This window comes from Electrophorus electricus, chromosome 24 (assembly GCF_013358815.1).
Source record: "Electrophorus electricus isolate fEleEle1 chromosome 24, fEleEle1.pri, whole genome shotgun sequence".
Classification (NCBI taxonomy): Eukaryota; Metazoa; Chordata; class Actinopteri; order Gymnotiformes; family Gymnotidae; genus Electrophorus; species Electrophorus electricus.
The window spans coordinates 1,715,347-1,729,497 of record NC_049558.1 but is presented as its reverse complement, the minus strand read 5'-3'; the positions used below and the strand labels follow the sequence as shown (position 1 = coordinate 1,729,497).

Sequence of the window (14,151 nt, the reverse complement as noted above, 5' to 3'; positions counted from 1 at the left end):
TGAACATCCTAATGGAAATGACTGATTTTGGATAGCATCCATCTTTTAAGTGTTCCCATAACCGTGCCTGCTGTGTGCACAGTTGACCTTTGACTTGTGTGACCAACAGATCACACATTGGTAGATCATTTGATCAGACTTTACACTGATTTATTCCAAATGCAGTGTTAACAGGAGAAGCTGAGGTCGTGACGTTTAACTTTATATTTAGTCCTGAGATGGGGGGGGGGGTATTTGTCTAGGGGGGGAGAGGGTGGGAGTTGGAATGTCGTACTATAAAACCTTCCCTGTGCAGCCCTCAGCTCCGAGAGCCCTCCGAGGGGAACTCAGCCATTCTGCACCTTAACTGTTCGGTTCCCTGGAGCACCTCACATCATGTCCCAAACACACACCTCAGGACAGGACCCCACCACGATGGGGATTGGACGGGCCATCGCTGTGCTGACCTCAGGAGGTGATGCCCAAGGTAGGTAGACGCACCTGTTTGTCATGTGCAGGGTATTCATGGGTCCCTGAGGTGCTAGGACTAGCGCAGCTTTTGAAGGGCATATACATTAGGGGAAGACTAACATTTGATGATTCCTGCGCCTTTGACGGGTTTGGATGGTTTTGTGTTCTAGCAAAGTGATCAATCATCTGTGTTTGACTTTAGATTTTTCAAAGCTTGTAAGTTCGTCAAACGTGTAAACACATTTTTTGTGCAGAATGCTGTTCATGCAGTATTTAAAATGCTTGTGGAGAGTTCTCACTCTATTAATATATTCAATGTGTTAGTTTATGCTGCATGTGCATTTTTTAAACAATCCTAAAATGTTTAAATATACTTCCCCAAAACAATGTTTTGCTTTGAGCTTTTTTTCCACTTCTTCATATAAATAAAATGCATCTGGAACCATGCAGAGCAAGGACTTCTTGATATACAGGCTAAATTGAAGCCATCATGTGAGCAACAGCTGCCTTTACTTCATATAACTAATATTAATTTTCATATAACCTTTAGCTTCTCTTGTCCTGCACCCTGGTCCCTCTGTGATTTGGAGCTTAATTTAGCCTCAGTGACCTTTTGGTGGAGTGACACAGTTGTAGATAGGAACATCGGCACCACAGCTGTTCACTTCTGAAACCAGAGACATCGCATTGCCTTGAGTACAAGAGGCCACGCATCCGGGCCTTTGCAGAAGGGTCCTCAGAAGATATGGGAGACAGATCAAGCGATCTCATGACCCGGCCACAGAAATTTAATTCCCCTCCATACTGTCAGGTCCACATTTCCATAAGTTGATAACATGACTTCGTGACTACCATATGCGTCTTGGATTTAATTACATGCATGTAAACAAATATATAAATGTATAAACATGCACATACACTCTGTGCACAATCAGTAGGCAAGTTGTATTTTTGATGATTCATTTTATTATTGAACAACTATGGTGCTCTCAGTCAATCCAAAATGTTAATAAACCTCAAACCTGAATATTTAAGAAAGTGAGCTTTCTTAGGAGAATATCTGTGTGTGCAGAATTATTAGGCAACTATTAGTGTGCAGATTATAGAACTAAATTAAAAATGGAAATTTTCCATCTCACTTGTTTTTCAACTGTTAAGAATAAACAAAATAACAGCATTTAAAATTATTTCTGATATCTTCAAACAAAAAAACAAACAAACAAAAACCCACCCTCCCTTCTTTTCAATAACAGTCATAAACTTTCCATTCATGGAGTCTGTCAGTTTCTTAATCTGTTGACAATCAACTTTTTGTGCAGCAGCAACCACAGCTTCCCAGACACTGTTCAGAGAGCTGTACCGTTTTCATTCACTGTAAATCTCCCGTTTAAGAAGGACCCACAAGTTCTCAGTAAGGTTTAGGTCAGGTGAGGTAGGGGACCATGTCAATATTCTTTCATCTTTAAGGGCTTTACTGGCTAGCCACACAGTGGAGTACTTTGATGCATGTGGTGGAGCATTGTCCTGCATAAAAATCATTGTCTTCTTGAAAGATGCAGACTTTTTCCTGTACCACTGCTTGAAGAAAGTGTCTTCTAAAAACTGGCAGTAGGTTTGGGAGTTGATTTTGAGTCCATCCTCTACCCAAAAAGGTCCAATTAGCTCATCTAATCTGAGATGAATCTGAGTCAAAGTGGAGCTCTGTGCTATTACTGATCCAGCCACAGGCCCATCCATCTGGTCCATCAAGAGTCACTCATCACTTCAATGCATAAAATCTGTCTTCAGATATTTCTTGGCCCAGTCTTGATGTTTCAGCTTATGTGTCTTGCTCAGTGGTGGTCGGGTTTCAGCCTTCCTTACATTGGCCGTGTCTCTGAGTACTGAACACTGGAATATGACAGCACTGGAGGATAACGGGTTCTTGGTCACTTCACGTTTGATTCTTCTCAAATCTTTGACAGTTAATCTTTTTTTTTCTCAGCACATTTCTTGTGGCCCTGTTGACTATTTGCTACAAAATGCTTGATGGATCTGTGATCACACCCTAATATCTTAGCAATTCCAAGAGTGCTGCATCCCTGTGAAAGAGTTTTTACAATTTTTGACTTCTCAGAGTCTTTTTTGGTACATTTTGCCTGAGGAAAGAAGCTACCTAATAATTCTGCACACCTTGATATAGGTGTTGACCTCCTCAGGCCACACCCTCCTTCATTACACAAATACACATCACCTGATATCATTAAATCCAATAAGCATTCAAGTTTATACATCTTGGAGTTGGAAAATATGCATACAAATGATCATATGGTAAACATACTCTCTTGCCTAATAAGTGTGCACACAGTGTGTGTGTATATATATAGCCTGGTTTTATCTCCTACTGCAGCCTAGCTTCAGAAGCACTTATCTTGACCTGTGAAAACAACCTGTTTCTCTGGACACAGCCATGTGTGTGTGTGTGTGTGTGTGTGTGTGTGTGTGTGTGTGTGTGTGTGTGTGTGTGTGTGTGTGTGTGTTGTAATAAAAGATGTAGAGGCAGGCAGAGATCCTTCATCAGCTGTGCCAGCACAGTAAAGCTGTTTGTAAATGTGTATATTTATAACGCAACACATACAGAAAGTTCACCACATTTTGATGTTTCAAACTCATCTTAAAATAGATTCTACACACAAATCTACACACCATACTCCATAATGAAAAAATGTTTTGTAGCAATGACACTTGCAACTGAGTGAGCCCTTAGGGAGTAGTATGAGTGGTGTCATCCATGTAGGTATGAGTCTTTTCTCTCAAGCCACACTTTCTGTCTGTTTCAGGAATGAATGCCGCAGTGAGGGCCACTGTCAGAGTAGGCTTATACACTGGAGCCAAGGTCTTCTTCATCCATGAGGTGTTCATTTGTGTGCTCATTTAGATAAGAGTGGTGGATCTGTGAATTTGTTAAGGTGGCTGGTAGAGTTCTTTGGCATTGTGACCTGTTCTGTGTTTTGTGTTGCTGTGCTTCAGGGCTACCAGGGCCTGGTAGATGGGGGGGACTGTATTCGCCCGGCTACCTGGGAGAGTGTTTCTATGATGCTACAGCTGGTGAGTCCACTGAAACTGAACTGAAACCTTGAACCTTTTCAATTTGTTTTATAGTTAAAGGCTGTTTTCACCTTTGCGGTTTTTGGTAGGGGGGCACTGTGATTGGTAGTGCCCGCTGTAAGGATTTCCAGACCAGAGAGGGACGAATGAAAGCTGCCTACAACCTGGTCAAGCGGGGCATCACCAACCTCTGTGTGATTGGCGGAGATGGCAGTTTGACCGGTGCCAATCAGTTCCGAACTGAGTGGAGTGACTTGCTGGTGAACCTGGTCAGCAAAGGTGAGCCTCTAACCACCAGCTGGAAGGTCATGAGGTCATACTGGTGTATTTAATAACATATACAGTGTGGGTATATCCATGGAATTATCAAACTGTAAAAGTTGGCATGATGTGTACATCTATTCATGGAATCCATCCATCTATTTGTGGAATAATTAAATGACCACTGACCCTGCACCTATATTGACTGACTAAACTAGTACTTATTGTGGGGTATTGTTTATTACACTGATCTTGTCTAACAAACTCTAGTACTTATTGTTTATTGCACTTATCATTGATTAAGATCGACCTTATGAATTTTGTACTTCTAGGCATCAGCAGTGATCCCTGTATTTCTACAGTATTCTAGTCCACTGGTATGTTGGACTCTAACCTGCTGCACTGGCTAGGATGTATTCTATGAGGCAATGGCAGAGCTCTGGATAAGTGCCGTACATGTACACTAGCTTCACCCATAAACCTTGCTTTTTGCATGATGCAACATGTTGCTTTTCAGGCAAGATCTCTGCAGATGAGGCAAAGAATGCATCTCACCTGAACATCGTGGGCATGGTGGGGTCCATTGACAACGACTTCTGTGGGACGGACATGACCATCGGCACAGACTCCGCTCTCCACCGCATAATGGAGGTGGTGGACAGCATCACCACCACAGCCCAGAGGTGAGCATGGGGACATGACACTTCCACATCCTGGGATTTCTGCCTAAGGATTTATTAATGTTGTCTGAAGAGTACTTTTACAGAAGCATATGTTTGCCTAACTAAACCATGAGATTCTTGAATAAAAAATGTGGTTTAGCATGATGAGCCATGAGTTTTCAACTTTTGATATTTCCACCTTTGGTCTCGTTGGCAGCCACCAGCGAGCCTTCATTCTGGAGGTCATGGGAAGGCACTGTGGGTAAGAGCTGAGGAGACAGATCATCACAGATAACTACAGATCATCACGGATCATCACAGATCATTATGGATCACCACAGATCACCACAGATCATCACCAATCACCACAGATCATCACAGATCATCACATATCACCACAGATCATCACAGATCATCACATATCACCACAGATAATCACAGATCATCACCAATCACCACAGATCATCACAAATCATCATAGATCATCACAGGGGCTCATGCACAAATGTTTGAGAGATGGCACAATACAAATGCCACTGAGTGGCTGAATATTAGTAAGGCCCGTCTGTCTGTCTGTCTGTCTGTCTGTCTGTCTGTCTGTCTCAGTTACCTGGCTTTGGTTACTGCTTTGGCTTGTGGTGCTGACTGGGTGTTTATTCCTGAGATGCCTCCAGAAGACGGCTGGGAGGAGCACCTGTGCAGGAGACTGATGGAGGTACCTACTCTAGACAATTCTGGATTTTAGAGTACTGTTGTTACTCAGTCACATCTAACACTAGCAGGTGCTGCTAAGTCTGCTTAACGATTAGAGAATTGGCCGAATCATGAATTATGATTGATAGTATTATGTTGTATGTCTGATTTCAGTCTGGTCATATGTAGGACCTTGTTTTATGCTGTATTTTTGCTGTGACAATCAAAAGTGTATATGAGGCCAATGAAGAGAATACAATTTTACTGTATAAAAAATAAAAGCAATGCAGTTTTTGAGTAGAAGCACTTTTCTCAGACTCTAGTAAGCAGTATATTCACAGAATCGTAGATACAAAAATGCATAAGAAATGTTTCTTTAACATGCAAAATACTGATTCCTTTGAGAAAGTAAAACCTCTGCATTCAGAGGTTTTAATAGGAAACAAAATATCAGGAATTATTTAGCAGTATTGATTATTAGTCAGATGTTCTAAACATAGCCTTCGAAACCCTGACAATGTTCCAAAGACGTGAACTATATGATTTTCCAAAATATGAAACCATTGCTAATTGCGGTGTTATGCATCATTCCTCTTTCAGACCAGAAACAGAGGATCTCGTCTCAATGTGATCATTGTGGCTGAGGGCGCCATGGCACGGGATGGCAAGCCCATCACCTGCGATCATATCAGAGAGGTGGCAGATTTAGCCTGTTTTAGCCTGTAGATTAAAATGATGTAAACGAGAGTGTTTTTAAAGATCAGCCTGTACTAGATACTCTGAATTCCATCTTTGTTGCCCTGCAGTTAGTGACTAAGAGGCTGGGCTATGACACTCGCTCCACTATTCTGGGCCACGTGCAGCGTGGTGGGACTCCTTCAGCCTTCGACAGGATACTGGTGGGTTTCTCTCTCGCTGTCTGTATGTCTCTCAGTCCCGCTGTTTCTGACACGCTGTCTCTGTCATGCCCTCCCCCTTCATCTTTTACACATCGCTAGGTTCTGCATATTCTATTTGGCATTTCAATTTTATTTTAGTCCTAAATGACAATTTCTTTTGCCTGTGCATGTGTGTGTGTGTAACAGGGCAGCAGGATGGGAGTGGAGGCAGTGATGGCTCTGATGGAAGCTACACCTGACACACCCGCGTGTGTGGTCAGCCTGTCTGGGAACCAGGCTGTCAGGCTGCCCCTGATGGAGTGTGTGCAAGTGGTATGTAGCTGCCTGTACTACAGCGCCCCATGCAGGTGTTGTGCGGTACTTACCTGGATTTGTCTTTCTAACCTTTGCCTTCTCCCCATCAGACCAAGGATGTTACTATTGCTATGAAAGAAGGCAGATTTGAGGATGCTGTGAAACTCAGAGGAAAGTATGTATCCAAATTCACATCTTCCAATTTTCTTTAGCCGTGCTGTTTGTAGTTGGTCCTATTTGGGCAGTCAAATTTTCGAAGCAAGGCTCTTTTGTCTTTATTGTATAACACCACAACTGTCTCCCTGTCCAGGAGCTTCGAGAACAACTGGAACACATATAAGCTTCTGGCTCACGTGCATCTCTCAGACGTTAAAGTAAGATTCAGATTTAGACAGTTTACTCATTCATACACGAAACCTCAATCAGCTCCTCAATCACCAGGTTTTATGCCACGTGAACTATTGTTGGAATGTACTCACTAAAGTCCACTCACTCTCTCTCTCTCTCTCTCTCTCTCTCTCTCTCCTGAGTAGAGTAATATCAACGTGGCCGTTCTAAACGTAGGGGCTCCCTGTGCAGGCATGAACGCGGCCGTGCGTGCTGCGGTCAGGATCGGCATTACCCAGGGCCACAACATGCTAGCAGTGCATGACGGCTTTGAGGGTTTGGCCCAAGGAAAGGTGAGCGGCCTGTGCCTGACCCTCAATTCACTGTATCAAGAATGCTGTTTGTCATGTCTGTGGGTACCAACTAATCTCCTCCTCAGATAGAGCAGTTCACTTGGACCAGTGTTGGAGGCTGGACAGGAAAGGGGGGGTCCAATTTAGGCACAAAAAGGTACAGTTCACTTACTAATTGTAACTGATTACTAACTCTGCTATACTCCAGTGATGCTCTGATTACTAACTCTGCTATATTCCACTGATGCTCTGATTACTAACTCTGCTATACTCCAGTGATGCTCTGATTACTAACTCTGCTATACTCCAGTGATGCTCTGATTACTAACTCTGCTATATTCCACTGATGCTCTGATTACTAACTCTGCTATACTCCAGTGATGCTTTGATTACTAACTCTGCTATACTCCAGTGATGCTCTGATTACTAACTGTGCTATACTCCAGTGATGCTCTGATTACTAACTCTGCTATATTCCACTGATGCTCTGATTACTAACTGTGCTATACTCCAGTGATGCTCTGATTACTAACTGTGCTATACTCCAGTGATGCTCTGATTACTAACTCTGCTATATTCCACTGATGCTCTGATTACTAACTGTGCTATACTCCAGTGATGCTCTGATTACTAACTCTGCTATATTCCACTGATGCTCTGATTACTAACTGTGCTATACTCCAGTGATGCTCTGATTACTAACTGTGCTATACTCCAGTGATGCTCTGATTACTAACGCTGCTATATTCCACTGATGCTCTGATTACTAACTCTGCTATACTCCAGTGATGCTCTGATTACTAACTGTGTTATAGTCCAGTGATGCTCTGATTACTAACTGTGTTATAGTCCAGTGATGCTCTGACTAACTCAGAGTCACATGGTTGAACTTGAGGATTCCTCTGACCTCTATGCTTTCTTGGCAGAGTCCTTCCAGCAAAATACATGGAGGAGATCAGTCTGAATATTGCCAAGTACAACATTCATGGTCTCATCGTTATAGGAGGTTTTGAGGTACTTGACTTAATTAGGATATAGGATACTTGAACATATGACAGTATACCCCATTTACTAAACGTGTTTTTTCCTCCTCTCTATAAACACAGGCATTCTCCGGTGGTCTGGATCTCGTCCACGCCAGAGAGAAGTATGAGGAGTTGTGTATCCCCATAGTAGTCATACCTGCTACTGTGTCTAATAATGTTCCAGGATCAGACTTCAGCATCGGAGCTGACACCGCTTTGAACACCATCACCATGGTCAGAGCCCTAAGCGTAAATGCACACAGTCACTTCCATCTTTACTAAGTCGGATCTGTCACTACGGTTTTCTGTAATTGTGTCCGCTCAGTCTTAGCTGTGTGTGCGCCTTTGTGTGCGCACGCACGTGCGTGTGTGTGTGCCTGCAGACATGTGACAGGATCAAGCAGTCGGCTGCTGGCACTAAACGACGGGTGTTCATCATTGAGACGATGGGAGGCTACTGTGGCTACCTAGCAACCATGTCTGGCCTAGCCGCCGGTGCAGACGCAGCCTACATCTTTGAGGAGAAATTTGGCATTCGGGATTTGGAGGTGAACAGGAGAAACACAGAATTGTGTGGACTGAAACTCTGTGACTGTACAACCATATATATGCAGGTGTTGTATGTATTTAGCAGGTTTCTTCTTTTCTCTTATCAGACAAATGTAGAACATATTGTACAGAAAATGAAGACCACAGTTAAGAGAGGCCTGATTCTCAGGTAGACATCAATCAAAACATGACAGAGATTTCGTTTCATAAAGGAAGTATGTTTTATAGGCCAGGCTCCAGAGTTTGGTTCAGTCACAAAACTTTGAAACATTGGATTACAGGCTGAAAGTCTGGTCACATTTAAGTTAAGTGCTTTTTGTCTTTTTGTAGAAATGAGAACTCTAATGCCAACTACACGACCGATTTCATCTTCAACTTGTACTCAGAAGAGGGAAAGGGAGTGTTTGACTGCCGTAAGAATGTGCTTGGACACATGCAGCAGGTGACGAAGGATGCTGATCAGTGTTTAATGACACTTTTTCACAGAAGCTTTATAAAGATGAAATGACACTTTCCTTTTTCTGCTCTCTCCCTCTCTTTGGCTTCAGGGTGGTACGCCAACTCCATTTGACAGGAACTTTGCAACTAAGATGGGGGCTAAATCTGTTCTCTGGCTAACTGAGAAGTTGAAAGAATGTTACAGACATGGTGAGAGCCACATTTCTATTCTCCTCACAGCCTGTGAGGATTAGACAAATCCATATAAAAGAAATAGATAGAAACGCATTAGGCCAAAATAGAAATTCAACACAATAAAAAGGCAAATATACCACAATCATTTAGAATACTTTAAAAATATATGTTTAAAATAGAAGTCAACGGAATGGTGAGGTGTACACTGTGTGAGAAGTTTGATGGATAAGTTACAGTTCCTGAGGAGCTCATCACAGTGCTCTCCCCAGAGTGCTCCTGAAACTCTCCTGGTAATGCTTGCAGCAGCAAGGGCTCAGTTCCCAGGGAGCACATGTACCTTCATACTGAGGAATATGTTAGGTGCTCTGAATAAGAGCATGTGCCAAATACTGTAAATGAATCAGACATACAGGATAGCAGACACACAGGAGAAAGGAAATTCATCTAGTCCTAAGACTCACAAAAGTCTACAAATAATACACGTGAGGTATGTACACAAGATTAGACACAGTGTGTGTGTGTGTGTGTGTGTGTGTGTGTGTGTGTGTGTGTGTGTGTGTGTGTGTGTGTGCGTGCGCATGTGTGTGTAGATAGTCTGAGGGGGACTGTTGTATTGAAGTCTGAACTATAGTGAACAGCAGTCTCACATAGTTCCATAAAGGAGATTGCACAATCCATGGATGTATTGGATTGGGAAGGATTATGGAACATCGGTATTCTGATGCCAGGGAAAGGCTGGCACTGAACGCATCTTGAGATTCTGCCTCTGTAGTCACTGATGTTCTGTAATCGTTCCCTCACTCATAGGCTTTTACGTTCCTGGATCTGAGACTCAGCTCTGCTTTTCTAACTCAGTTTACTGTTTTTCCCTGCACGCCTTACCCTGCAGCACACTCTGCCACGTCTCCTAACGGGAGGGCCGCACTGCAGACAGCAGTGCATGCTGTGACACAGGAGCAGGAGGCATAGAAACAGGATACAAGTGCCAGTATCGTTTATTGGTGAATTGGCAGTGAGAACCAAACTAAAGAATAAGAGACCAAAAGCTACAGACAAAAGACACAAAGGAATTACTAGATACAGTAATTACTAGATACAGCTAATGAGACAGGGAAACAAGAAGAAAAATGAAAGAGAAAACAATATGACAAGGTGTAAACTCAAGGAGACAGACATACATGCATACAACTCTGACCAGGGATAGATATATATATACACAAGGAGAAATCAACAAGGAACACCTGGGGACAGTTAGCAGGAAGCTCTACAGGTGAGACACAGGTGCATAACAAGGGGGTGGAGATGCGGAGGAGCAAAGAACCATAACAAAAGCACATGGCATATGAAACCTATGGAAACAAAGATAGATTAAACTAAAGCAGACAAGGGGGATTACTGCAACACACAGTCAGTGGATCTGGTTACAGTTCTGGTATGAGGTGATATGATCGGATTTGCTGATGTCGGGTAGAGACGTGATTGCTGTACTCTTGCTTTCAGCAAGTTTTTCTGTGTTTCTAGTGTCGCTTCAGGATCATGTGCTCTTTGTTCTCGTCAGTGTCTCAGCGGATCTCAGCCATAAAAGGGATTGCTGATAAATGTGTCCAATATGTTCGCTTACTGTTATATTCAGGAGATAAAAATGCTTAGTCTCATAGTCACATCAGACATGATGGCATCTGGAGTCAACCGCCGTATCTTTGATTACCCGCACATAATTGGACAGGAAAGTAATGTTCTTGTCTCGTGTGTTCTGTCTTCCCATGGTTTGGACTACGACAGGACGTATTTTTGCCAACACTCCGGACTCGGCATGTGTACTGGGTATGAGGAAGAGAGGACTGGTGTTCCAGCCCCTGGATGAGCTGAAGGAAGAAACTGATTTTGAGTAAGAACTTGCGTTTCTGTATTAAACAAAATCTTGTCTTTAACATACTTTAACAGGCCTGTAAATTTACCTGAACTTTGCCTCTTTCCTCTTTTCCATGCATTTTTCTCTCTCTCATCTTTAGTCACCGTATTCCAAAAACACAGTGGTGGCTGAAGTTGAGGCCTATTCTGAAAATTTTGGCCAAATACAAGATCAACTTGGACACCTCGGAGGCTGTTCTTATGGAGCACATTATCAGCAAGAGAGCACCTGTCACTTTAGTGAAATGAAATGATGAAAGAGTGATGAAAGAGAAGGACTTGTGTGGAAATAAAGCCATGTGTTCTCTCACCACTGCTGTTCCAGTTTCCTGTTCTATTATTCTTTTCATCGTGTTTGTTGTAATATCTCCTTTTCTTTACTGACTATCCCTATTTTGTCCATGTACTCACAGTACCTGTATTACCAGCAGTTTGCAAAACATCAATTAAAGTCGTCTTATTTCCGTAAGCAGGAGTTTGTCTTGGGTCAGGAGTCTATTCGTCTGTTTGTCTTTTAGGTCAGCTCAGAATCACAGTCTGTTTTCTTTCCAGCAGCCCTGTGACTGACGTGCCAACAGCTCTTCTGACAGCTCTTCTGAGAGCTCTTCTGAGAGCTCTTCTGAAAGCTCTTTTGAAAGCTCTTCTGACAGCTCTTCTGACAGCTCTTCTGAAAGCTCTTCTGACAGCTCTCCTGACAGCTCTTCTGAGAGCTCTTCTGACAGTTCTTCTGAGAGCTCTTCTGACAGCTCTTCTGAAAGCTCTTCTGAAAGCTCTTCTGACAGCTCTCCTGACAGCTCTCCTGACAGCTCTTCTGAAAGCTCTTCTGAGAGTTCTTCTGACAGCTCTCCTGACAGCTCTCCTGAAAGCTCTTCTGAGAGCTCTTCTGACAGCTCTCCTGACAGCTCTTCTTTTTGAGTCACCCATATTTTCGCTAATTGGGCTGGCAGTACCACTTTGCATTGTGAAGTGTGCACCCTCACCACAGTACTGCTGCATTAGAAACTAAAAGAACGTGGAAAAGGCCTCTCTGTTTAACCTCAAACGGTGCAAATGTGTGATTTTTAATCACAGCTAACTGTCCTGGCAGACTTTTTGGTTCACAACTCCTTGTCACATTGACATGCATTTTACAGAGTAAGTGATCTGGCAGTATTTCAACAGTCCATTAGAGGTAAGATGCACATCTACTTTGTGAGGTCAGTAGTCCCTGGTAAAGACATGACATGACCTGTAATTTCATATGGGCTTAGTGCAACCTTGATCAGACTCCTTACTGCTGAAAGCACCATGTATCCAGAGCAGTGAGGTTCAGTGAGACAGAACTCAGTTCAAGGTTAAAATTTGTCAATCACTATTAGTACAATGTGGGAGACTCGCACATCACTGAAACTTATGAGTCTGTCACACTGTACATGATTTGACTACACCAGTGACAGGTTTTATTTGAACGTTGTGGGGGGACACTGCTCACACCACCCAACCAAACTCATTATAGGAGTAGTGTGAACAGGAACACCCCCCGAAAAAATATCGGCGCATTGTCAGTTTGTTGTTCTGGTTATAAAGACAGTAGCAAATGTCAACAACTGGTTAACAATTTATTTCCACTATGTTTATTGTTACCAGCCTATTGTAGTATCACAAATAGGCCTCTGTCACTTGTGCTTACTTGGGTACATTTATGAATAAATTAATTAGTGAAAAGAGATTGGTGTGACTCCTTTAATGTGAGATTTTGGCCACTGTGGCCCCCAGCCTCAAGTGTGTTTGCCACAACTCGCTAGGTCTCTTAGCCAGGACTCTTAATCATTTCTGTTTAAAAGAGATTGACAGACATGTAGAATTGACAGTACAAATGGCAACTCAGCACAAAATCTTATTCAGAAGAATAATTTGGGGACTTTGCATTTCTTTTTTTTTCAGCTGAGAGGTTACTGGAGTGATTTGTTGATTGTAATGTAACTTGTCTGTAATGAATTTTCTAAATATTCACTTGTGTTTTCAACTTAAAAAGTGTTTTAAGGTTTTAATGGCCTGTTTGGATGCTGCTGTTAAAGATGACTTACTAGGGAGGCTTTTAATGATGATCACAAGAAACCAAACTTCAAAGTAAAAGTCAGTGAAGTGGACACAATCCCGTACCTCTTAACTGCAATTAACTGCAATTATGGAGATGGACTGGCTTTGGTGCAAAAAGCTGTTACTGTATATTTTTAGACTATATAATCTATAGTCAAAGAGATTGTTGGGGGACTTTTAGTAAATTTGCTATCTATCTAAGTAAATTTTTATGTAATGATGGATGGATTAATGAATTAATGTTGGCTGAACTAAAATGACTGTTGTATACAGTATATTGTGTGTGTGTGTGTATATGTATATATATATATATATATATATATATATATATATATATATATATATATATATATATATACACACACACACACATGGATCATTCTTTACTTTTATTCTTTATTTCAATGTTTTATACAACTATGGCAAATATGTATATAAGTGACACTTATCAAACTTATGACTGCAAAACCTCTGACTCTTCTATCATCTCTTTCATGCCATAATCATGATTAACCTTCGAATTAAGCTTTAATTTGAATACTCCTTTAATTGATAAACTAGAGAAGAAACAGGAAACCTTTCATGGGTTTTTGAAAGGTTTCTTGGGTTTTTCCATTCTTTGGGGTAGTATATATATATATATACCTCTATATGATATAGTATAGTATATATAGTTTTCTGCATATGCTATAGTATTCAAATGACTATAGACTTACAAGATGCCTGTTCAGAGAGCCGATGGGTTTGGATATTACAATTAAATGAAATCTGCGTCTAATTTCACAGTAACGCCGTTCATAATTTTTCTCGTAACGCTTTGAGGCTCCGTGGCCTCTGGAACTTTTATTTTAGGGACTTTTTAAAGCCATATTTGTTGAAAGAGCAGTGAACCGGAAGTTAAAACGGGCCTTCAGAGGGCATCGGGAGG

At 41.9% G+C, this 14,151-nt stretch overlaps 1 protein-coding gene across 1 annotated transcript; it reads left to right on the top strand.

Moving 5' to 3' along the window:
- Window positions 1-290: 290 nt before the first annotated feature.
- Window positions 291-11,613, top strand: pfkma (phosphofructokinase, muscle a). Its single transcript, XM_027021338.2, has 22 exons — window positions 291-466; window positions 3,270-3,343; window positions 3,460-3,537; window positions 3,627-3,816; window positions 4,316-4,481; window positions 4,678-4,722; window positions 5,067-5,175; window positions 5,754-5,849; window positions 5,960-6,052; window positions 6,239-6,364; window positions 6,457-6,521; window positions 6,657-6,720; window positions 6,880-7,026; window positions 7,113-7,183; window positions 7,953-8,040; window positions 8,133-8,285; window positions 8,435-8,599; window positions 8,708-8,769; window positions 8,931-9,042; window positions 9,149-9,248; window positions 11,016-11,121; window positions 11,246-11,613. Exons 1-22 carry the CDS (start codon window positions 376-378, stop codon window positions 11,391-11,393), a joined length of 2,349 nt encoding a protein of 782 aa, XP_026877139.1. The 5' UTR covers window positions 291-375; the 3' UTR covers window positions 11,394-11,613.
- Window positions 11,614-14,151: the final 2,538 nt, after the last annotated feature.

Bases quoted from the DNA above. Each gene is read 5' to 3' on its own strand.
- pfkma (XM_027021338.2), top strand. From the start codon at position 376: ATGTCCCAAACACACACCTCAGGACAGGACCCCACCACGATGGGGATT. The intron at 4,723-5,066 runs GTAAGAGCTGAG...TGTCTGTCTCAG, and splicing joins GTCATGGGAAGGCACTGTGG to TTACCTGGCTTTGGTTACTG. The intron at 5,176-5,753 runs GTACCTACTCTA...TTCCTCTTTCAG, and splicing joins TGTGCAGGAGACTGATGGAG to ACCAGAAACAGAGGATCTCG.